Source organism: Trachemys scripta, chromosome 9 (genome assembly GCF_013100865.1).
Source record: "Trachemys scripta elegans isolate TJP31775 chromosome 9, CAS_Tse_1.0, whole genome shotgun sequence".
Taxonomy (NCBI): domain Eukaryota; kingdom Metazoa; phylum Chordata; order Testudines; family Emydidae; genus Trachemys; species Trachemys scripta.
The window spans coordinates 70139897-70165896 of NC_048306.1; the positions used below are offsets into that span (position 1 = coordinate 70139897).

At 41.2% G+C, this 26000-nt stretch overlaps 1 protein-coding gene and 1 long non-coding RNA gene across 6 annotated transcripts in view; one reads left to right on the forward strand and one right to left on the reverse strand.

Annotated features, from left to right (window-relative positions):
* Positions 1 to 26000, reverse strand: part of SPHKAP (SPHK1 interactor, AKAP domain containing) — a 111520-nt gene that overhangs the window by 16546 nt on the left and 68974 nt on the right. For all 4 annotated transcript variants that reach the window (XM_034781617.1, XM_034781616.1, XM_034781614.1 and 1 more), the window contains exons 4-7: positions 13172 to 13231; positions 9371 to 9505; positions 5604 to 5859; positions 1513 to 5320 (exon numbers count right to left, since the gene is read on the reverse strand). In XM_034781617.1, coding sequence (XP_034637508.1) covers positions 1513 to 5320; positions 5604 to 5859; positions 9371 to 9505; positions 13172 to 13231 — 4259 coding nt within the window. The remainder of the gene's footprint in view (positions 1 to 1512; positions 5321 to 5603; positions 5860 to 9370; positions 9506 to 13171; positions 13232 to 26000) is intronic.
* On the forward strand, positions 5819 to 18717 carry LOC117882809. 2 transcript variants are annotated; one of them, XR_004647112.1, is made up of 5 exons: positions 5819 to 7736; positions 8641 to 8717; positions 13333 to 13653; positions 15933 to 16065; positions 17711 to 18717. It is a non-coding gene; the product is annotated as an uncharacterized LOC117882809 (long non-coding RNA). The 2 variants fall into 2 exon arrangements; XR_004647111.1 differs by having other exon boundaries at positions 5819 to 8717.

The following is a 26000-nucleotide window of genomic DNA, read 5'->3' on the forward strand; positions in this document are numbered from 1 at the left end:
GTTCAGTGTCTAGTGCTATAAACCTCTATACTATACAGAAGGAGCAGTTCAGATGGAGTTGGTCAAAACATAGAATTACCCATTGCAGAAAACTAGGTGGTCACACTATATAACAATAAATATAATGTAACTACATTCAGCCAGACCCTGAATTTACTCCATCTGAAATTAATCTCCAAAACTACAGGCTTCTGGGTATTCTGAGTTTCCTGAAATCCAGAGCCAACTCAGTGGAGGAAAATCTCCTCTCTTCAGCAATTCTTGAGCACCCAATTCATCATTCAATTGTTACCTCAAGTTACATCAAGTTAGCCTTGCAAGTTAGAATTGCAAAATTCTACTCACTCATGTGAGTGACTAGCTCTTTCGTTTGTTTCTGGACAGGCAAGAAAATAATTAGGCCTTCCATTGTAAGACTTTATTAAGGGCCAAGTTTGCAAAAACCAGGTCCTAAGTTGTGCTTTTGCAAACTATGCATTGGTAACTGAGTGAGTGCAACCCACATTTGTATACGGTCTCCACTCCTGCCACACAATCACTTCTTTGTGTGGGCAGTTACTGGTACAAGTATACAGCTGCTTTTTTGCCAGTGGAAATTGGGATCAACACACACTAAAATTAGGCTCTCTACCTTTGGATTGTGCTACAAGATAGCTGGACTTGTATTTTTCCTAAACTGAGACAGTAGCACATTTAGCATTCTTCAACAGAGGGAAATCCATGCTTTGAACCAAAGAAGCCAAGCTTTTCATTTCACTACAGAAGAGCAGCAGCTCAATGAGGCCTGTTTCCTGCCCAAGGTTTGTCAAGGTAACCATCCCAAAAGATGTAATCACAGAGCTGACTACCAAGTTTTAAGAGGTCTAACTTTCCTTTCCAAGCACACAAGTAACTAGTTATGTGAATGAACAGAAGAGACAGTTCAAGGCCAAATTCTGCTGTCTTTGTTTTTACAAAAGCAGCATTAGTTTAAGCCTAGGTGTTAGCCAGCTGTGCATGCCCACATGGTTATCTGCGAAGATGATTTTTGCCAAGGCAGCGCAGGAGAGAAGGCAGAGTGGCATCAGGTGAACCAATAAGGTGCACACTAAAACACACGTTCCTAGATCTGGCCTTGCCTGTGACTCAAAGCATAGAGGACATGGACAATGTCAACTCTATGGGTCCAGAGGGCAGTGCAAGCCAGGTTGAAATAGTTTTAAGCCTTTTACTCCCTCCCACCTTCGGTTTTCAGGCATAACCAGCTCTCAGTCAGAATTCAGCTCCATGTGTCCCGTGGTGTTAGAAGCGCACCTCTGTAATATAATTACTGTCATTGTACACACATGTCTTTTTTGGGCAATTATTAGAATTTCCATTTGCTTCCTTCATTAGGGGGCTGTAAGCGGAATTTAATTCCAATATATTTGAAAAGGCTAAGTTCCTCCCACCATACCCCTCCTGGAAACCACTGTATACTGTTAAAGTTTAAAAACGAAGCAGTGTCTTGACTTGTCTTTTTCTGTCACTTACCTGGTATTTATCACGGAGCTTGAAACCATGTGCTTCCCAGAATATGCTGCTGGAGGTTCTTCTTTGTTTAGATGCTCCTTTGTTTCCCCAGTGGGGATGATACTAGAAGTTAAGGGCTCTAAGTCTTTATTCAGCTCTTCTCTTTGATCAGTTTCTATCTGAATCAAAGGCACTTCCCTTAGGAAAGCAGAGGAGCCTATTTGGCTTCCCTGGAGGGATCCATGGGTTGTGAGTTTTTCTTTTTTTCCATCTAAATTTATTCTGTCCCTTGTGGGGTTAGACTGACTTTGAGTCACACTTGGGAGAGATCTGCCTTCCGCTACACGTTCCTGGTTTGTATAGTCAAAGGAATCTTGATGGACGACAATTAACGTTTTCCCGCTTTCAACAATATTTGCAGCCAGTCTGTTTGCATATTGTTCTACATGCAGTGGGGAATCACTGGGGAATTGATCAGCATCTGTAACCTCTGCCTCATCCCCTATAATCTTGTTCTTACGCATTAGAGATTCAATTGAGCTTGCCCATGTCTCATGAATCAGCATGTCTGTTACCTGGTCAGTCCTACATCTTTGGTATAGGCATGAGTCCGACTTGCAAAGACCCAAAGAAGACACAGTGTTGACCTGCTGTATGCTTAAGGAATCCCGGTGGCTGTTGTGGGCAAAGCCATCTAATGATTTTGCTTTGACTGGTGCACTCACTGTTAGCCTGGAACCTGATGATCTGCTGTCAGGCATAGAGGATTGTCTAAAACAAAATGGTGATCGTGGAGAAGGTGGTAACAAGCTGCCATTCCACTCCCTTGAACTCCTGATGGAAGAAGCGTCGTCTTTATTTTCCTTTTCTATTTCCCTTAGCATATACCTATAAAACTCTTCTGTGATGCTTTCTGTGCTAGACTGTTTAGATGGGCAGCTTGGTCTCACGTTGAGGTGGCCATTTTTCCTGGCAACCTGTTGCAAGGCAGAAGTTAGAATGCTGCTTGCGTTTTTTCCTGCATAGTAGTCCAGTAATAAATCAAACCCTCTCCCTTCATTTTCCATCTGGTTCACCATAAATCTTGAAAATTCATCTGTAATACTTTCACAACTAGACTGCTTAGAGACAGAACTAGTCTGGCTTCCCGGCTGACCTAAAATGTTCATTGGGCCCAAAGTATTTATAGACCCTTTGGAATCCGAATCCTCTTCTGGTATGCTCTCACAGCTGGACCCCTTTGCCCGGCCCCATCTTTCACAGTGCAATCTGTTTCTGGGATGGTTTGGACCCTGCCAGACATTATCAACCATGGATAGCTCGGTTAGGTTCATAATTTTAGCAGCCACTTCATTTGCAAAGATGCTGACAGACTCTGGAGTATCTTCAAGGTTGATGGATTCATCCACTACTCTGTTCATCAATCTTTCCTTTAGTTCAGGATGCTCATCTGTTTTCCTTTTGATCTCACTAAGCCTAGGTGGCCTGTGCTTCCTAACAACTGAGCCATTGGGCTGTGATTCCTTCTTTCTTTTTATAGTTCTGCATGATAAACTCTGGGTCACCAGATATTCATTTCCTCTTTTCCATGCACAGAACCAGGGTTGCTTACCGTTTGAGTTTTCAAGACAAATGGCAGCTATTTCTGTTGCCATAGAGACCACGGTTTCTGCTAATTCTTCTGCAAAATCTGTTACACAGTATGTATCCCTTGGATGTTTTACCTGTAGCACAGGCTGAGAAGGAAGCAAGATGTGATTACCTAACAAAGACACACTAACTTGGACTTCATTATTTAGCAAAGCATCACACTTGTGTTTGCTCTGGTTTTCTGTGTTCACAATGGCATCAGAAGATAACTGCTCTTGAACACCATGTCTGCATTCATTGACTGTAAGTGTGTTTTCCCTGTCTGAAAAAGACCTGAGGTCTTTCTTGCTTTGATATGGGGATCTGTAGCAATCTCTTGTGGCTCTTTTCAGATATCTTTTCTTGGGGGATGTTTTTGCAACCAGTGAGTTATGCCCACTGACACTACACAGCAAGTCTGAACGCAGTGTGGCACTTTCCATGGTATTTGACACCCCTTCCTCCTTATCTTTCTTTGTATTTGTCAAATTTACAAGATCTTTGCCAGCATTAGCACTGTAAAAAGTACTAAATGGTTCATTGGTGTGATCTGGGGCTTGCTGTGATGGTTCAGTAGCTGTTGTCTGTGTTCCTTGGCTTTCTGTTTCTGTTACCCTCCATCTGTCTTTGTCCTCGGAGAAGAGAGGTGAACACTCCCCAACCTGTGCAATATCTCTCATCTTCTTGCAAGTGAAATATATCACGTTAAAAAGCAGTTCATTGGCAGTCTCCATAAACATGTTGTGTGTACTGAAATCTGAGTTCTTGTCTGAACCGGGGTGTAGCTGTCTTTTCTTCCTAACCTCTTCCACAGAATGCCGCAGAATAACATTTGATACATTTTGTGCAAGTTCATCGCAAATTACTTCATCCAAGGGTGAAATCCGGGGCCTTGTTGCTGTTTCAATAATTCTTCCATTTATGGATTCCATAAAGTCCCCTACATTTCTATATGTATTGGGCTTTGTCAAAATCATGGATGCCTCTTTGAGCAATGTCTCTGCAATGCTTTTGTTCAACTTCTCCATGCTGCTTCCTATGGCTATACTACAATGAAGGGTAATAGCTGCAGAAGTCTCAGCTGCAGATAAGAGTCCACTTGAAGTTGCAGGGTATTTATCTTCCTTTGTTTCACCAAGACCACAGACTGCTACAGCACTTGCTACTTGAGTCATGCCACACAAAGCAGATGGAAATGAATATTCTGTATCTGCACAGTTATCAAGTACTTGTGAAGATTTTATCTGTTCCTCTTCATTATCAACTGTTTTGCTTTTAGAGTCTGTGGCTTCTTGTTCTCTTTTGAGTCTTTCTGTAGCATGGGGGCTTGAAATGGTTCCAATAACTGTGGCTGCACAAGCCAAAGCTACTTCCAGTGCACTCTGGGTGTGTCCTTTGGAATTCTCTTCCTGCAGGTAATCTGAAATTTCAGCAGAATTTTCTGATTCAGACCAATGGCACAGATTTGGGAAACCAGACCCAGGCCATTCTGATGTATTTTCACAGCTGTCTGGGCTTTGAACTATGACAATTTTTGGAAGTTCATTCCATGATCGGGACGTTATGTCTTCTGTTGTACAAGTTGCTGAATTTAAGGAGTTCCCTACAGAGATGCTAATAGCAGCCTCCTTGGTAAAAGTGGGTTGAGATTGGGACAATCTAATAAATGCATCTTGCAGAACAGACTCTGCTAAATTTGTAGCATATTGACCTGTTGTTGCTTGTTCATTTTGCAAAGGAGGATGAGGTTTCCTTTCACTTGTACGCTCTTCTGTGTCTAGCTTATTGTTTTGTTTTGATATTGTGTCACACTGAGAAGCTAGTTCTTCCTTAGTCATTCTGGTCAAAGATACACCTTCTGAAGTGCACACTGGATTGGAATTTTCAGCCTTGTCTGTAAGGGATCTTTCCAGACTATTAGTATTAGGGGATGACCTAACTCTTCCAGCTAAACCATTCTTCCACTGTAGTTGCTGGATGGACTTATCCACAGTTTGTAAGATGCTGTCTTCAGCCACGATATTCAGCGCTTCTTCTGAATCAGCAGAGTTTTTAGCAGAAGCTAAGTTTTCTTTATTAAAGCAGTTGTCATCAAGGGCAAATGGCAACGTGGTCTTCCTATAGTGTAGGTTCTCAAGTCCCTTTCCTTTAGGCTTTCTGATATCTGATGCAGGTTCTGTGACATGTAAATTTTCATGACCTGTAAAAATAAAAATGACACATTAGCCTTTAGATAACCAGCTATCATTTTCTAAAAGGTGATTGTATTAAAGTAATGTGTAGTACTGTACAATTAGCATACAAATACCATGTACCCTATCTCTTGAACAAAGATTTAAAGAAATATAAATGATTTTTATCTCTCCAATTATCCCTCTTCTATACTGAAATTAAATATATGCATGAATTAATGTCAAGTGCAATTTATATGAGCATTGCAGAATGAACAATAACAAACTTATGGTCAGTTGCGTTGCTTTTACCATTTTTATATTCATCAGCCTCATTCTCATCTTCAAGGTGCTCAGATGCTGTGAGAAAATCTTCTTCTATTGAGGACACTGAACAGTTTGTATCATCCTCAGGCTTTAAGATATTAGTTTCTATCTGCAGCTGTCTCTCCTGCACAAGCTCCAGTCCAATCAGAAACTTGTTTATTTCAAAGATGATGCAGCCTATGCTGTTTTTTCTGTTTCCCCTGGCACACTGAACCAAACATACATCTGCCAGCCAAGGACACTAGAGGGGAAAATAATATCAAACAGTTATTTAATTGAAAAATATTTTTTTCCGTTACTTTACCCCTTATAATTATATTAGGAACATTCTGTTGTAAAGAAGCAATAAGATTTGTGAATTAGATGTTTTCAACATATTGTGCAGCTACATTTATGCCAAATATGAGACTGTTTGGAATGACATTTTCAGTTACAAAAGTATTTTACGTAAATCGGGTGTAAGAAAGCACTCTGCTGTAGTACAACTACTTTTTTTTTAAGTTACCAAATAGCTTACTCTTAATTCAGTTTCTTGTCCTTTTAATCACATACTGTCCTATTTGCCTTTGGCTATGTTGAAGTTAGCCATCCTCTCCATTATTAAGATATAAGTGTTTCTGAATGTTATTAAGCTATTTAAGGAATGGTTTGCATGGGTTCTAAATTCTTCTTCAAGACCATTTCTATTGTGATGCTTATAAGAAGTCAGCCTTGTGGATGATTAGTTTGCAGGGCAGTTAGGGATGGGGCTATTTACGTATTATAATAAAATACAATATTTTAAAATCGCAAGTGCTTTGTATTCCTTTCCCTCACCCTTAGCCTTATGCCTGTGCAAAGCACCATTATTAATTATTTATATTACAGTAGCACCTAGAGACCCCCAAATAAGCTTGGGGTCCCATTGTGTTAAGTGCTACATAGTAAGAGACAGTGAAGACCTTTACCATCTAAGCAAAAGACAAGGGGTGGGAGAAAGGAAGTACTATTATTCCCATTTCACAATGGGGAACTAAGGCCCAGAGAGATTAAGGCCCAGATCCTCATAGGTATTTAGATGCTTAATGGGAGCTAAGTGCCAAAATAACGTTGAGGCTGTGGGTCTAACTGACTTGCCCAAGGTCATACACAGAGTTTGTGGCAGAGCTAAAATGTGAAGCCAGCTCTCAAGTCCACATCCAAGTGCCTTGATGACAAGACCTTCCGTCCTCTCTTTTGACTTCAGTTGGAGTGAATTATTCATGTGAGTGAAGGAGTCAGCTTGTGTAGCTCTGATTGCAGGATTGGGGCCTTAGACTGAAAGCGCTTCAGAGCTGTATCTGTGTCTTTCTATGGATTTGTACAGAACATTACAGCCCTGCCCTGACTCGCCTTTGGGTGCCACTGTAAGATAAGTATCTAAGTGTAGAAGTCTTGGGATTAGTGTTATACTGTAACAGCACATTTAACTGGTCTGTTGTTCCCTTCTAGCTACACAATATGTTTGAGTGGAAAATCTGCATGAATAAATCTGTTAGCAGCTGAGAGGGCACCAAAAGATTGACAGGCTTTGAGATTACTTGTCGCTAAGAAGCTACCATTGAATTCCAATTTAGTACAAAGAGTACTATGAAAAAATGCAAAATAATGAAGTAATGTGAAACAGTGAATGAGATTCAATTTGTATTACTTCAAAATATAAAAATATGAAGTAAAAAATGTACTTCAGTAGGACGCTGTCAGCTTAGATTGAAAATGTAAGTTTGGGGATTTTTTGTTTTATTTATTTTTTAATTATGAATCCCAATAATACGTTTTCCTGAAATTTACATCAATCAGTAAAACCAGATGTATGTTTAGATATAAACATTCTTCTGCAAATGTCCCAGTACACAATTTGCAGTGTTACATTAGTGTTTAAGGGTCAGGAAATGAAACAGACTAGAACCAAAGAGGAAATGAGTGTGTGTGTGTGTGTGTGTGTGTGTGTGTGTGTGTGACTTTAATGCATGTGAAAAGATTGACATCTCTGAAATCCTTTTTCTAGATAGACAGATATGACAAGGACCAAATTAGCACAATGCTTCCTGATGCCAATGTTATTTCACCTCATCCTGACATGGAGAAAGCACCTCTCCGGTGAGAAGTTTAGGTCAGCTTCCATTCCTGTTTCAGTCCTGACCTCCCAGCAAGGGTGCCAGCTGTGCTTTTTTGTGATGTGAACCCTTGTTTACTGGGGTGCTGAAGATTGGACTGAGATCACCAAACTCACAGGCCACCAAACAGACATCAGATCTCCTGGGCCTTCTGCAGCTCCCATCAAGTGATGTGGCTGTTCATTGCTCCTTACTGGCGCAATGGAGCTCTTTGGTACTTAAAATGCACCATGCCATTATTTATGTTTTTTAAATGCAGCCATTAGGTATAAATACCAAGTAAACTCAATAACCAACCAATTTTGTCTTTAAAAAGCAGCACATTAGTAGGACATAAAATGCAATGATCTTCGTAACAGAGATTACGGGGCCAGTTTCACAAAGATTTATGTGCACAAATTAATTTCACAGGGGTGCACAGGCCCTGCTGCTAATTGCTAGTGAAGATAACCTGTTTTGATTTTAATCTTACTTACACAGGTTTTACACCTGCTGTGCAGCTCTATGGATTTAACGAAGTTGCTCCTGATTTACACATAGATAAATAAGATCAGAATCAGGCCCAATATAATGAGCTATTTTCATCCTTTCCCCTTGGCACAGGTCTGAATGTAAAGGCACAAAGTCTTATGAAATAACAGAGCCACAAAAAATCTGTCAGTCTAATAAGTAGCTACACTTCTAAAATCTATGTTTAAAAAATGTTTTAATTTACCATTTACCATTTGCTTCCTTTCTATATGTGGTGCTGGAAGTTCAGAATTCTTGGTATGCAACTCATTGCTGCCAGTGGAGCATTCCAGAGCTATTAGAGTGAAGTTGGATACTAATCTTTACTTTTGTATCTTAGTTGGAGAAACTAACGAATTAGTTTTACTGTTGCACAGAGGCTAAAGCTGGGACAAGCGTTGATGGGGTTAATAGCTCTCAGACTCTTCCCTTCTGCAATTAAATGTACCCACAGGTAAGTGAATTCCTGATACAATTTAGCTCAAGGGATATTCCAGCACCATCATGAATTCCTTTCCAAGGTGCATAATGAGACAAGCATGGCCAGGGATGGAGACAAGGAGGATTGCTGGAGCAGGCTGGCTAGTGGGAAGAAGGAGCAAGACCTTACTTAAAAGGGAATCTGCAGCAGCTCCTCCCTAACGCCTCCCTCCCCCTCCAATGGATCTAAAGAATTAAATCCTCTCCCCTGCCCTGTCCATGCTGCCCTTCTGGCCCTTACTGTCTCTGGAAGCAGGATCCTGAATGAGCTATGCCATCATTGGCTGCCTTCTCAGGATGCTGCACAGAAATAGCTATTGGGGTCCTGAATGAGAGTTTGAGTTAATAGGCTTACCGCAGTATTAACTCTCACCTAGATATTCATAGTCTCTGGAGGGAACAGGCTGATCCCTAGCTCCACCCCTTCCTAGCTCAGCTCAGCCCCCAAGTCACCCCCGGTTTGGGCTTTTAACTATGTAGCTGCATAAATGGTGTTTTATGAGTACATACCTGTGTGGTTCTCAAGCTAGCATTTGGCTCTGTGCTCGCAGCTTCTTTTCTTTCAGGTTGCGTACACTATCCTTGATGGCTGCGATGTGTTCCTAAAGATAAATGTATAGTGCCTACCTGGGAAACTTCAAAATCAGCCTGAAGGTTTCCTGAAGTTAATCCGCTTAGCAGGACTATTTCATTTTCTTTTGGTGGTTGTACATTCATAGAGCTGATAAGTTTTGGGAGATTTGGAGAGACACTGATCAATCTCTGCAATAGGAAAAATATGGTTGAGACAACACCACTCTATTTCACCCCGGTCAGAGTTACACTGTTGCATCCATAAACATTTAAAGGATACTTGGTAGGCATTCCTTTTAAATGCATTTTAAAATGAACTCAGTTCTCAGAACATACCGGAACTAAAATTGGTAGCACTGAAAATGCACATCCTCTATGTATGTACCAAACAATTACAGCAGTGGCAGTGCAAATGTCCCCACACTGCCCTAGAGATATGACAGCATTAGGGATCAGAAGTCAGATCAGTCCCCATGCCCATCAAAAGTCTTGGCCTTTATACTATGAATAGCTCCTAAGTGAATGGGAACACTGTGTTAATATGTAAAATACAAAAGGATTCAATAATTATTGGTATGGACCAAATCTTGTAGTTCCTACTCAGGCTTATGATTAACAAGAAATCAAAAGGAGTTTTACTGGGAAAAGATCTGCTGGATTTTGCCCTATGAAATTATTACAGTTTTAAATCTATATTTACAATGATATATTTAATACACCGTTTGAATTAAACATCCATTTCTTAGATTTAATATACTCTGCAGATACTTTGGTTTCATAACCTATCATTTGTGATATGAAAACAGAGTAACTTTCTATATGGCATGTGTTTTACATATATGCACAGTACATTTAACAAAGATAAACTACTACTGATGATGATACTGTACTTTGCTCTGTTGTTATAATATTTGTATAGCAGGAGCGCCTGGGAGCCCCTGCCATGGATCAGGACCCTGCTGTGCTAGGCACTGTACAAATGCAGAACAAAATAAGACTTCCTGCCCCAAAGAGCTTACCTAAAGCTCTTCATGTGCTGTATGAACAATAAGTAATTAAACATCACAGTATCTCTGAGACACATAACCATTATTATCTCCACTTTATACATGACAAAGTACAGCACATCAGTGGCATAGCCATGAAAAGAATCCAGAATCTTGACACCCAGACCTGTGCTTTAACTACTGCACAATTCAAAGATACTTCATTTCCCCACTCTTTATCTTCAAAATGAAAGCTTACAGTACTGATATTTCTCCTTACACTGATTTAAATTAGACATAATACAAATGGCTGGCTTGGCAAACCTAATTCAGTTACGGGGAACAATCTACTTCTCAGTACACTGATCTGCAGATATGACTAAGTATTAATATTTGACATAAAACTTAAATTCAGTGCTTCAATTCATTTTGACATTTTTAGTCTAGTACAAAAAAAGTGCTTGTCTTTTTTTCAGTGATCATTTTTCTGTTATCATAGTGTTTTTTCTATATTTTCTTTTACTTAAATTACCATATTTATCAGATTACTTAGATTGGAAAACCAGGACATTTTAAATATCTTTTTTTTTCCTGCTTGGAATCAAATGGAAAGGTCTGGGAAGAATGTTCTTAAATTTGTAACCAAGAAACCCTTGTAACATATTCTATAGCATAGTATAGACTCTATTTTATAGGTGTCAAAAGGATGATTTGAAATTGTAACAGACAGCACCAATATGTAACATATGGCACTGTACAACTTATATAAACATTTTTGTGCCCGACAGTTATGCCAAGATCTTTTATATACTTCTATTAAATATTTTCACTGTACTAGCATGTTGTTTAAATCCATACTGTCTAAAATAGCTTTTGAAAAGTCATTGTAAATTATGCATAGAAATGCATACAGACCGATCTTCCTTTTAGAGGCTGATAGATAATATGCAAACCTTCATTTTGGTGGCACATATTTTAAAATGTTCATTAACCCTAGAGGAAAAAACACTAGTTTCCACTTATACCTAAGAAACATTCAGACTACGTACTGGTAACTATTTCTAGAAGGCCAAATCCTGTGGCCTGCCAAAAAGCCACGTATGTAGGGCTCTGAGGTAGCAGACCTGGCATTTTTCAGCGCATGGGGAATCCTAGATGTAGAGGGGCCATGCAAGGAGGGAGGGAATGTTGCAAAGTAGGGTTCCACCCTCTCTGTACCACTGTACTGGAGGGGCCTGTGGACAGCTTAGGGACATGGCCAGCGAAGGCACCACTATGTGGATCTATGGGTCAAATCCTATGTAGCTGTGGGGAGTCTCCAATGGTGATTTGTGCTCGTGGGAGAGGATTCTAACTCTAGCCCTTTGCAAAGATGTGCTGCGTGAAGCTCATTTACTTGGCTTTTGTGCGGGAGTCAGGATCTGGCCTTTATCAAGGCTCTCTTGCTCATTAATCAGTTCCCATGACCTGACACAGCATCAGTTCTTTAAAAAAATACCCCGAGGTTGTAAATAAATAAAAAAAATGGCCTCTCCTTTCTCATTAATAAATAATCTAGTACTTCTGTGGATTCAGTGAAATTAAACTTCTCAATCTGGTATCCACACTTAACTGACTGATTCATCAGAAAAATCCATTTGCTTATGGAAGCTGTATATATTTTTGATGTTTAAGTTTTCACAGCTTGAGGCTATCGAGAGCTGTTTGAGAAAGACTTCCTCCTAGAGAATCACTAGCAGAAGGCAATTAGGAAAATAATGTGGCAGTCCTCAACTAACCTTACAATGGCCCCAGCAAACAAATTCCAGTGTTTCACTGAGGAACTTTGAGTATGGCCAATAGACCCCTCTTTGACGTGTTCACTTCCCATGTATTTCTGATGCCAGCATGGGATGATGGAGGCGGGAGACAGTAAGGGAAGTCAAGTATCAGGGGATAGCCGTGTTAGTCTGTATCCACAAAAACAACAAGGAGTCCGGTGGCACTTTAAAGACTAACAGATTTCTTTGGGCATAAGCTTTCGTGGGTAAAAAATCCACTTCTTCAGAAGTTTAAGCTTCCATTCTGTGGCCCTATATAAAAGCTCATTTTGTGCCACACTTTCAAAATGTCACTTCTTCCCATAACCACACGACTTGAGCATTTTAGGAGGATGCACATTTTCAGTTGTATGTCCAGTTGTGCCTCTGGTTTTATGAATTGCTGAAGAGTGTCCTGGTTTTCTACTCAGTAAAAAAGCGGAAATCCAATGAGTCAAATCCTTAGGCCCTTAAACATTTTTTTAACCAGTCTCTATCCAGAAACCCACCCAATGAAATCATCTGGCGTTTGCCTGAGTAAGACTGAGAAGCTGAATAAAACCTAAATAAGTGAGTAAAAAGGCCTCAGGATTTGCTTGATGATAGGAGGAAAAGCTGCCATAAGACTATTTTATGTACTGCAGTGTCAAGATAAACTATTACAACTGCAACTCATGCACAAACACTTCTTTTATAAAACCAAGATTTAGCAGGAAGTCCACTTACAAAATAGGCATTGTGAATTTAGACCACAAAATTCTAGTAGCTGTCATCTGAGTTGGGCATAAAGCCACACGTTTAGAACAGGAGACAAATATGGATTTCAAATATTGTTGTTTGAGGAGTTTCAAATCCAGAGTTTTGATTCAGCCCATATTAAAAAGAGTGTCCATTTGTAAAATTTAGATCCATGTTTAGGTTTCAAAGTCCTGGGAAAGTGTGGGAGGGGACAAGAGAGAATTGGGCCTAGGAATATGGTTTGGGCCTCTCTCTAGTTCTCATCACATCGTCTTGTGAATAACATGAACATATGTATTGTGCATATTATTAGGCCTTTCTTAATTTGTTACCTGTTTTAAGTGCTCATCACTGCAATCATCTTTGTTTGCATCTAGATTCACAAAGCAAACCTGTAATAAAAAGGAGAGAAAAAAGGTAGTCTAAGGTTTCTTTAGAAATTTAGCAAACAATTTAAAGGTAATTAATATAAATACATTTCCTATACTTGTAGCTGGATATGGCACCTTTTCATCGCACAAGAAGAATTGTCATAAGGTCAAAAGGGAGTAATGTACTGGTTTGGCATTAAAATGGGAGAAGAAAAGGCAAGAAAATTAAGAGCAATCACTGTTTCTGTTCCAACACAATGTCTCTTTGTCAAATTGCCAAATGTAGCCATTACACTAGAATGTAATGGATGTGGGAGAAGAGAGAGGAAATATGGAATGCCTCTGGCAATGGCTAGCGTGATGATGCGCCTCCACGTTGCCTGCCGCGTGACTCCCACTGCCACAACACAGGACGCCTTGCACTACATAGCAACTACTATTAGGTAAGATATGATTCTTCCTATTACAGCATGTAGCTTCAGTCCATTTACTAGAAAGTTGGAAGGTTGGAAAAGGAAAACTAACAGAAATTAAACATTTGTAATTAACCAGCTGGGAACAGGTTAAATTTGTGGTGTATGAGTTTAAGATCACTTGGCTCAAAAGGATTCTAGCATGTCCAGATGAACCTAATAACTTTATGGAAACTGAATATTTTTATCTCGGGAAGAGGGTTCATAAACCAATGGTACTCAAGGGCCCTCTGTAGCCTTAACCAGGCACTGCAGCTGCCGGAATTAGGAAAACATCTGGTAATTTTAGACTTGGTTCTGTGGAAAGTGTCAGTTTCACCCAGAAAAGAGGGGTATTTTTCCATTGTCTGACCAGCTCTGACCATCATCTATTTAAGCAACAACAGTGCACTTGACTCTGTAGAATACTAGAGATTGGCCAAAACGGGAATCTCAAATCCAACCCATTTTTAATTTGGGGTTTTTTTGTGGGGGAGAAGAGAGCCAGTTCTGAATCCTCCGCTTTGGTGCTAAGCTGCATTCAAGGCAAGAGCCCCAAAATTGGACTTGGTCCTATTTTTGGATGTGGCAGAAATCTCAGAAGAACAGTCTGTGAGATTTAGATGCTGACACATCTTGATGTAAACTCCACTCCAGGTTCAGGGTAGAGTCCAAATCCTACACTAACCTTCAATCAGGTTTAGCTCCAAACTTCATTTGCTCAGCTAATTGCTCTGTAATAATCAGAGGAGGAACAAATTTCCTGTCTGATTCAACTGAAGACCTGTGTGCCTCAACTTTTGTTGCAGTCAATGGGAGTAGCACCTCACAGGAAGACTGCTCAAACCTCATACAGCTCTGGCTCCTTGGACAAAAAAAATGCAGTAGCTGGCTGAACACTGACATCTTTTGAGTGCTAATATGGCTGGATGTATTACAACAAACAAAACATTTTCTTTTTTCAAACAGAAGTCAAAGGACTTGATTATCCTAGTTCAGGAAAGACTCTTTGGGAAATGCTTTCTCAGCACCTGCTCATATTATCATTAGTCTTAGCCAATATTACCTCACTTCCATGAGCTGTAAAATTAACTTAGAAAGGTATAAAGTTTAAAAAAAAAAGAAATAGTACATTTCACCAATATACTGAAGTTAGACATTCTGCTGCATATTATGTGTCAGTTTCACCCTAACGTAGCACTGATTTCAGCTTATATATGTACATACCATATGTACAGAATATGACCATCTGTAGTAACAGCAAGCATAGCAGATGGAAAGATTCAGCCCTCCCAGTGTGAACCAAAAAAAGTGCAAAGAAGAATGATTTTTGCTCTTTAAAAAAGCTTATTTTATTTTAACAATGTAACTTCTTTATACTAATACAAAAACATATTTTCCACCATTACAATTTAAAGAAAAATATTTCTCTGCTTGAGGATGTCAGCTAGAAGAATGTGTCACTGTCACTAGGGATTTATGCACGGCTAACTTTTAAGATGTACTTATTATTAGGAAATGGAAATGTCAAAGCCATAAAGTAATAAAAATACCCTTTAGCAATACAGTACTATAGTTACATAATGTCCTGAGCCTGATATAGTTAATTGTACAGAGGAAGAAAATCTCCCTTTCTTTCAGTTGATTCTTAGGAGTTGTATATTATTGAGGCAGATGGTGTACACAACAAACCATTAGAAAATATTGGTGCCAGATTTTGTTTAGCAAATAAAACTTTGAACTTTGCAAGTGTCCACAATGATATGTTCCTAACCATATAAATGTGTGTGTATGTGTATGTTTATATGTACAGTATATACAAATATGTAGGTGACTGGCCATAATGAATTCAGTGTAGATGTCAGGAGACATTTTGAAAACCCGGTGGAAATGTATGCCTCCATTTTTTTATCTTCTCAAGCATGCTTCAGCTACTGTTCTGAGAGATAAGATGTGATTTGGGCTTTTAAGTGCCTGCATGTTAAGTGCTTTTGAAAATTTTACTCTAGGACTTATGGAAAAGGTGCTTTATTTCTTATTCTATTTTGGCTCTATCCCCAAACTGGATTCAATGGGAGTTTTGTGTGCCAAAAAAAAAAAAAAAGGTCTGGCTCCTGCTCTCTCTATGTATGTATACACATACATACATACAGTATTACTCAAACACGTTATTTTCCAATAATCCTTGTTTTTGTAATTTACCAAATGCCTGAATACTGATGTGGTGCTGCACACAATTGACCTGAAATATCTATTGTCTCTTGTAACAGTGACATCAGCTGCCAACCTAAGAATACGCCTCTACCAAGCATGCGGTGAAACTGTCAGTTCCATTTCACGTGGAGTGGATAGTATATATTTAGCTCTTTTATGCATCAGTAGAAGAAGGAGAATCATGTGCAGGTATATGCATTACTTAAAGTCACAGCTTGTTTCCTTCATATTTTTTTAATTTGATAACCAAATGCATTTATTATATTTATGCCTAAAGCAGTACTGTATCCTATATATCTGAATACACTGAAAGGTGCAAATATTTGCACCTTTCAGTGTATTCAGATATATAGGATACAGTAGACACTGTACAGACACTGATTTATTACATTGCCTTATTATTGAAATCTCCTGCCATTCTGCACTTGAGTGGACTTTTCAGATGTGAAGCTATAGGTGACTATTGCACAGATAAATGTTGTGCCACAGTGGTTATTGAAATGTATTGCAGAATTTGCTTGATTTTTGCTATTTTAACTGGCCCCAAAGTACTGCCAGATTCTAGGAGACCCACTAAGAGTATATCTGTCCAGTTTAATGGACATGAAAGGAGAAAACTGAATCTAAAATCACTCGTGGTTTTTGGCTTACCTGATATTAATGAAATATATTAGGTGCAGTGACTTATATTGGTTGATAAGCATATGAGTGTTATCTCTGAGAGACCTCAGTCATAATATAGTAAAAGGACACTGAGGTATAATTCATAATTTGAAAAAAATGTTTTAATTGTATAGATTAGGAAAAGAGGTTGAGGTTAGGTTGGTGTTAGCTAACCCCAATTTAACCATGAACTTTTCTCTAGTGTAGATGTAGGTTAATACCTTTAACTATAATTTAGCTGGACCTATAGTCTAACTCCAACTTCAGCTTACTGTGGGAGCACCCCAATATGTCTAGATGCCAAAAAGCTCATGTGTGCACCTCCCTGACACATCATCCTTATTTCTGCCTCATTGCCAATTATTCCCATAGGCCAGTGTTTCTCAAACTGGGGTCACCTCTTGTGTAGGGAAAGCCCCTGGTGGGCCAGGATGGTTTGTTTACCTGCCCCGTCTGCAGGTCCGGCCGATCGTGGCTCCCACTGGCTGCTCCAGGCCAATGGGAGCTGCTGGAAGCGGCGTGGGCCGAGGGACATACAGGTCACCACTTCCAACAGCTCCCATTGGCCTGTAGCGGCGAACCGCAGCCAGTGAGAGCCGCGATTGGCCGGACATGCTGACGGGGCAGGTAAACAAACCGGCCTGGCCCGCCAGGGGCTTTCCCTACACAAGCGGCGACCCCAGTTTGAGAAACACTGCCATAGGCCCTACCTCATGGTACCCTTTTATGATGTTTGTTGCGTCAGGTTCTTCAGACTGGTCCCTGTGTGCAGCATCTAACAGAATTGGCCCACTAACATGCTAAACTTGACATTGAAGGGTTTTCAGTCTCCATGGGTCACAGAAGAAATAAAATGAGGTAGACTTCATATCCTCTCTAATGATTATTACTGGAACTGCTGGGGGAGAGGGGGAATGAAAGGAAAACATTTTAAAAGAAATTGTCAAGGAAAACAGTTTCAAGGAACCAGAAACTCCTGAATCTAATCCTGGCTCTTACACTGTAGCCTTTGGGCAAATGCCTTGATCTCCCCTCTCCTCCCAATCTGTAAAACAAGAATAACGATGCTTAGTAAACTTACATGTTATGACAATAATTTGTTAATGCTTATAAGTCCTTTGAAGAGCTAATGCATTATATAAATATTTCTATTTATTTTATTCATTAACAGATGGAACGCTAAACTCAGGGAATTGCTATTGTTGGACCATATCAGGGAATTTCTGTATTAGAACCATAAAGTGCATGTGTATAACAAGTCTGAGGCCAAGAGAGACAAGGGGTAAGATTGAATTCAATTGAATTCCCACAGCTTAGGCCTCTTGTTTTTTCCATTTCTGTGTCTCTCCCTCTGTGAGAAACGTGCAAGGCCAAACTGCTAATTGTGTTAACACATCCTAAGACAGAAAGTCTGTTCTCAAAAACAACTGTAATTGTTCTTCCAAACACAACACAGTTTAGTAGCTTTTGACTCTTGTTTTGTATGTTAAAGTTTAAGTAAATTTGCAACATCCTGAGAGTTGCTAAAAGTTAAGAAATAGTAAAGTAATAAGTGATAAATGTATGTTAAAATAGAGTATGTATGTGAATGGACGCTTGATTTAGATAAAAGATAAATTGATTTAGATAAAGAATGAATGGTCAGGGAAGTGCCAGCCTAAGAATTACAACTCCAGTCTCGATTGGCTGAAGAATGCGCAGATAGACTAGAGACCCCCCCGGAGGGCAGGCCGGAATCCACACAAGTGCCCCCCTCCCCACCATGGAGGGCTGAAGACTCCCGAAGAACAAGATAACACTCAGACATTCAGCCATCAGGGATGTGCCACCTGCTGATTGATAATTACCTCAAACAAACATCGGCAGGATGAAGCAATTCCCATAGACTTGTATAAGGACAAAATCCTATAAGAACAGACTCTAATGTTGAGTCTGGTTTTGCAACCACCCTTCAGGTGCATCAGATGCACATCTGACTAGGATTCAGCTCCACCCTCGTGTGCAGACTACCTGGCCAGTACTCTGCCATGTGCAACCTCTAGGCTAGTAACTATAACAACTCTGCAGAACTTGTATGAATGAGTGTGTGAATGAATAAGGAATGGTAGTGAAATAATATTGAACTGCATATCCTGATTTCTGTCTCTTTCTCTGTATTTACAATAAACCTGGCATTTTTGCCTCATCCCTCTTATAAGATAGGGTTACCATATTTCAACAATCAAAAAAGAGGACGGGAGGAGCCCTGCCCCTGTCCTGTCCTAGCCCCGCCCCTGCCCCTTCCACTCCCTCCCACTTCCTGCCCCCTCAGAACCCCCAACCCTCCCCCCCACTCCTTGTCCCCTGACTGCCCCCCAGGACTCCACCCCCTCCCTAAGCCTCCCTGTTCCTTATCCCCTAACTGCCCCTTCCTAAGACCCCTCTCCCTAACTGCCCCCCAGGACCCTACCCCCTACCTGTCCCGACTGCCCCAACCCTTATCCACACCCCCACCCCCTGACAGCCCCCCCCCCAGAACTCCTGACCCATCTAAACCCCTCTGCTCCCTGTCCCCTGACTGCCCCCTCCTGGGACCCCCGCTCCTAACTGCCCTCTAGAACCCCACCCCCTACCTAAGCCTCCCAGTTCCTTGTCCCCTAACTGCCCCCTCCTGAGACCCCCCGACCTGTACCCTGACTGCCCAAAGCCTTACACCCACAACCCCCAGACAGCCCCCCCCGAACTCCCTGACCCATCCAACCCTCCCCCCTGCTCCCTGTCTCTTGACTACCCCCCCCCCAGAACCTCCCTGCTGCTTCTCTGGCCCCCGGCCCCCTTACTGTGCTGCAGAGCAGCGCGCTCGACAGCGGGGGAGGAGAGCAGGCTCGGAGCTCCAGACGGCGAATGGCGATCTGTGAATGCAGGGAGGGAGGGGGAGGGAGAGAGCGGAGGGGAGTGGTGTCAAGTTTCAGGAGAGAGGAGGGGGGAAGTGCAGGAAGGGCTCTGGCTCTGGCTGTCGGAGCCCGGGCTGCTCTGTAAGCCACGCGCACGCTCTGTATGGGGGGGGGGGAGGAGGGGAAGTCCGGACATTGACAAATTCCCCCGGACGCTATTTTTAACTCAAAAAAGCCGGACATGTCCGGGGGAATCCGGACGAATGGTAACCCTATATAAGATCCTGTTGGTATTATTTTATTAGTGTAACACTATAAGCATAACACTTTTTATTTTCACATTCAAACAATTTCAGAGTGTTTTATGGTGCTGACACTAACCAACAGCTTAGTAAATAAGAATCATATTAGTGCCTACATTTGCTTCATCGTTCTGCTACAGGGTATATAAACCAAAATTGACATAGACAGTACTTAATGCCCCCTAAAGAGAAAAGCTTAATGATTGATATTAACAAAGATATTGTACCAGACACTCTTCATCCTTCTACCTTTTATATTAATTCTTGTTTTCTCCCCTTGTTAAAATTATGTAACCTTTTCCTAATTATATACGATAGGGTGACCTAGTAGCAACCCCTATATTTAGGTTTCCTAGCACTTTACATTATAAGGTATTTTTGTGACCTTTTCTTTAAGAAGCTCTAATACCTCTGTTGTTTGCAGCAGACCTTTGATATTTGGCAAGGGGAAATCCCTTGGGCTAAGGAAGTGCCTTTTTTTGTCCCATGAAATTCTATTCAGCATTTGCTGAGATAAAAATTGTTAAAACTCACCATTTCCCTTCTGTTACTTGTGTTCCTAAGGAAAATTCTGGCAGCCTGCCAAAATAATAACTAAACACAATCTGCTGCTGACACTGTACTGGGAAAACCTGGGAGCTGCCCTAGCAGTTGTGGGGGAAAGGGGAAGAGAGAGGGGTTGGATTCCCCACTCCCATTAAATGGCCTTTTCAGGGTGACACATGGGGCTGAAGCTCTCCCAACCTATAAGGGAAGAGCAAGCGTTCACTGAGACAGGCTGAACTCCTCACCCCACCCACCAACCATCTTCAGCACACTGCACCCACCAGCCCAACCATTCTCTGGGATTACAGCCTTCTCTTGCGACTAGCTAAAGTACTTAGTCCTGTATCTTAAGTGGTAGCAGTCCATGCTGCCATCCTGAACATTCAGGATTCAAAACCTGCTGATGTTTCACAATGGAAATTGTTACAATTGCACACAAAGAGTATGTTTTGTTTTTTCCTTCTCAAACGCTAGAAAAATACATAAATAAAATCTTTAATACAAGAGTGTTATTTTGGTTGTAAAGGCAAGCACCAGAAAATTAGGAAATGCCTGATATACAGTTGCTTGTGTAACCTTAATTCAGCCTCCTTGTGGATATGCATTAAAATATAGTCGTTAATTACATGAACACATGCTTTTTCCCCCATGAAATCCCTGACTGTAAGAGTTAATAGCACATGATCATTTTTTAAAGCTTGTTAATGCACAAGGAGAGGTGGGACAGAGTTCCAGTTGCACGGAAAATTGTAACTTTGCTGTTCCATTGCTTTAGGGGCTTAACTATGCTGTCTTGATGTTCTCTTATGGTAATGTAGTTTTTTTGTATATTACTGTATATACAAGCCAGAGAGGTGATATACATGAATGCTACTGTGAGGTTCTTTTCAGTTACAGTAACTCCTCACTTAACGTTGTTTCAAAGTTACATCGCTGCTCAACTAGGGAACATGCTCGTTTAAAGTTGTGCAATGCTCCCTTATAACGTCATTTGGCTGCCTGCTCTGTCCACTGCTTGTAAGGTTCAGTGGAAGAGCAGCAACTTTACAAGGGAACATTGCACCAGTTCCTCTTCTCTGCCTCTTCCTCCTCCCTCCCAGCATTTCATAGAATCATAGAATCATAGACTTTAAGATCAGAAGGGACCATTATGATCATCTAGTCTGACCTCCTGCACAACGCAAGCCGCAGAATCTCATCCACCCACTCCTGTAACAAACCTATGTCTGAGTTATTGAAGTCCTCAAATCATGGTTTAAAGACTTCAAGGTGCAGAGAACCTTCCAGCAAGTGACCCGTGCCCCATGCTGCAGAGGAAGGCAAAAAAACAAACAAACAAAAAAAAACTGTCAAACAGCTGTTTGGCGGTGCTTAGGACTTTCTGGGAGGGAGGGGAAGGAGTGGGGAAGCGCCGGGTCTCCACTCCTCCCCCTCCCTCCCAGAAAGTCCTAAGCACGAAGCGCCGAGAGGAAGGGGGAGGAGCGGGGAAGTGACACATCTCCAAGCCTCCCCCTCCCTCCCAGAAAATCCTAAGTGCTGCTAAACAGCTGTTTGGCGGTGCTTAGGACTTTCGGAGGGGTGGGGGGAAGGAGCGGGGATGTGGCGTGCTCCGGAGAGGAGGTGGAGTGGGGGTGGGAAAAGGTGGGCCTGGAGTGGAGCGGGGACAGGAAGAGCATTCCCCGCAAAGTCGGCACCTGTTCTTCTCCGGGGAAACTGCCGCTGCTGTTGCAAAGGTGCTTCCTAGCGTCCTTGCCTGCATCGGGCTGTGCCTGTGTGGGGTAAGCCAGGGACACTTCCCAACCACAGCACAGTACAGTACTGTACAGTATATAATGCCTTTTTTCTGCCCCTCCCCCCAATTTCCTTGAAACCTAACCCCCCCACATTTACCATAAATCTTATGGGAAAATTTGAGTTGTTTAACATCGTTTCACTTAAAGTTGCATTTTTCGTGAACATAAGTACAACGTTAAGTGAGGAGTTACTGTATTTGTCACTTTTGGCAAAAAGATGTAGAGCTTCCTATGAAATAAAAATAATAATTAAAAAAACCCAGGTTGTACGTACCTTGGACTTTAACTATGTATTACCTTCCCAGCAGAGTGAAAGTCTCTCTCCAGGTGCAGTGTATTTACATTTTCACTGCCTCTAAGGACACTGTGCACAATGTGTAACTTATTGCAGCAGAGCCAGTATAGAAACTTATAAAACATATGAAATCTGAAATTCACCTGTGCAGAAAGTCAGCATGAAGCCTGTTAAGTTCCAATTAAGCCCTTAGTTAGGCTTAATTGATGCATATGACCTGTGGGCCCTCTCTATGCAGGTGATTTTCACCCATAGTACCAACCCACAAAGGGAGACTTTTATAAATATGCTTGACTGCTAATATGTAAATGCTGTCTCTAACAGAATAAGCTGGGCTTTTAAGGGGTTAAAGTCCCAGCTCTGGCCTATGCCTGGTTCCCTCCCGCTCTCTTCCAATCACATGACTGAGAGAGCAGGTAACTAAGAGCCAGGCCCTATGGGACATATAAATGGCAGCCTTTCATCAGTCTAGGTGTGAAAATGTGGGGGATTGCTGAGGAAAGGATCACCCCCCGCCCCGAACTGATGTAAGGCTCTCCACCCAGAGAGGTGAGAGAAGCACTCAGCCCCAGACCCAGGAGGAGCTGTGGAAAACGCCTGGGAGCAGATAGAACATAGACCCTGGGGAAAGCGCTAGTTAAGCTATCTGAGCTGGGTAGGCCCATGACTGTTTGGCTTATGGGGGGCTGATGGACTATTGAGCCTAGGGAAAGGCTGACGGTTGTTTTGTGTTTGGAATTCTGCTTACCTTGAAAGGGGAGGTCTCTTAATGCGTTTGGCCAAATAGTTAAACCCAAAATCACTCTACCAGCCTGGAAACGCCATTGAGAAGGGGGGAAATTAAGACTGTGACTGCAACTCCCTGGTGTGGAGCGGCCAGCTACTACTATGATGTCACTGGAGAACTCCTGTGCTGCTGGTAAGCAATTATTGTGTTCATTTTAAAGGTCTTCCAACTAGTGTTTTACTCTTCTAGAAGTCCAGCATATGGAGTGGGAAGGAAGTCTACATGGGTGACAGGATTAGAGAAGTATGGGTTGGACTTTTCAGCTGTGCCCTAGCCATGATGATGCAATTATGACACCTTTTAATGTTCAATGAGTACATTGTTTGTACCTTTTCTTGCTCATTGTGCACTATGAAGCATGGACCTTGTGGTAGGCATTAATGTTATTGTAATTGTTCAGGGAAGCACGTCATGCTAAGATTATTAGTAACTGAAGATTACCCATGTGTATTCTCCCCATATTCTTCCATATTGTACTGTAGGGAGAATTGCTGATTCTAGAAAGCTTATTATGATTTCTGATGTGTTATGAAGTATTCTAGTGCTAACCACTAAAGGTTTTATCTACTTGTAAAAGCAAAACTGTAAAGTTATGGTTGTAGGGAATATGTAATTCCATGATCACTTTAATTACTTGCAAAGTCACTTGTAAAGATTTTTAATGGAGTCAAAAATATTTTAAAACAATCTCATATAGTGTCTCTCCTCATTCATTTTTGTCCTCAGGAATAACATTCTCATGTGATAGCAATTTTCAGAATATTGAACCACATTCTGATCTGGTTTTGCTAGTGCAAATATGGAATAACAATGGACTTACTACCGATCAGAATCTCCATCTGTCTTTAGGAAAGATGGTTTAAATCACCATAATTTCCCCATAGCACAATAACCAAATATAACTTCTCAAAGCCTTCACTCAGTAGGATGATATAAATATACAGCTGCATGTCAGTCTCCTGTGGGAGCTGAAGTCAGCTAAAGCCTAAGGGGAAAAAATTCACTTTATATATCTTTGAGACAGAGCAAAATATACCCATAGGAAATATTAAAGGAAAAGCAATATGGCAAACTTTTCCCAGAAATGTTGTTTAAGCTTTGTGTCTTTGAAAATGGTCAACTACATCTACATATTTCTGACTTCTGTGAGACTAGAATAAAATGCCTTTTTCAGCTGCTTCTAACAATGCAGCCATCTGTTTTTTATGTCTCTATGGCAGGATCAGTTGTTTTGACGGCCATCAAAATGCTGATTCACAAAACTTCCAAATAGAAACTTGCATTTTTTTACTTGAGAGATTTCTGCCAATTTAAAGTAAAATTTAGATGCCAAACACTCAGGGACCTAACAGACAGTACATGCCTTCCTGCATGGACCCCTAGGCAGTGCTGCTAACTCTTGTGACTTTTTTTCTTGTATTCAATGTATTTTCTTAAAGCTCCAGCTTCTGGAGACATGTGATTACATGAGAATTTCAGCTTTCATTACAAAACAAAATTCTAGCCTTCATGATTGTGGAGAAGAGCTTTAAAATGTAACATGAGTGTACTCTTAAGGCTTAAAAGAAAAAGAAAAAAGACAAATACAAAGGTAAATACAAACCTAAAAGGTATGATTTTTAAATTAATCTCCTGATTTATTTATTTTTTTAACATTTGGGATTGGCAATACTGACTGTGCCTATATGAATAGGCATAAGGGCCTACCCATATAGATCTTACTGGGGGATTTGTGGTCTTGCTCAGTTCACCACAACCTCCAACAAAAGCAAAGCTTTCAAAATTAATGCCTTATGTCGACATTACCACATAGATAAATCTAGGAATATGATTGAAACAGTTGCTCAGTATTGCCAAACTCAAGAGAGAGAGAAAATAACAAGATTTGACCCCTACCCAAAATATATATATAAAAAAAAAACTAAAAAATATTATTTGAATCTTTTGACTTTACAACTCCTCTCTATTGTTGTAGTAGTGTGTGTGTGTGTGTGATAATCTCAGGTTGAAAAGTTGACCTTTAATGCACATAAAAATGCATGAATCTTCCTGGCTGCACCCCCCCGCCTAACTCCCCTTGCTCTCTCCTTATCCCTGAAAAGGAGGAACTGTCATTCATTACCTATTACTGTCTTGACCCAACAGCAACACGTCTCCACCTACTACTGCCCCAGGACCCTCTTTGTGCTCTAGGGCCATACATGAAGTCAGGGCTGATCTGTTTCCTCAGTCCCAAGGCTCTTGTACAGAGCTCTGCCCATGTACTGAAAACCAAGGGACTGGAGGAGCTTCTTCCATTATCACTAGAGCTCCTCCTACAGGTGCCAAAATCCCATGACTCATGATCAATTAATTAGCGTTGACAACATTGCCTTCCCCTGGCTGCTCAGAAGGGACTCCCTGTATCTACCACTACCCCTAGGCTGGGGGAGATGCCATGCTATCCCCTCCATCTTCCACCCCTCAGCCTCCCTCCTGCCCTCCACATCCCTCTGCATCCCATTCCCTTGAAAATTCTAAATCTGCCTCCTGCTCACCCTCATTCTCCCCATCTGCTTTTCATAGCATCTCTATTGCTCCTCTCAGTCCCTGGGTCCTGACTAGCCCTCCTCCCCATTATAGCGTGGCAGCCATTTTGCCTGTGGGCATGGCTTCAATCTCAGTGGGATGTGGCAGCCAACTTTATCAAGGGCGGCCTCACTTCCACATGCAGATAGATAGTAAGGGAATGGTGGCCTTGCTGGCTTCAGCCCCACTGACAGTAATAGGAGATGGTGACAATTTTGAATAAGGGAAACCTGGTGAGTTATCAGCCTTTCATCATGTTTTCATGAGACAGGTAAAAAATACTCCAAAAATCATAAA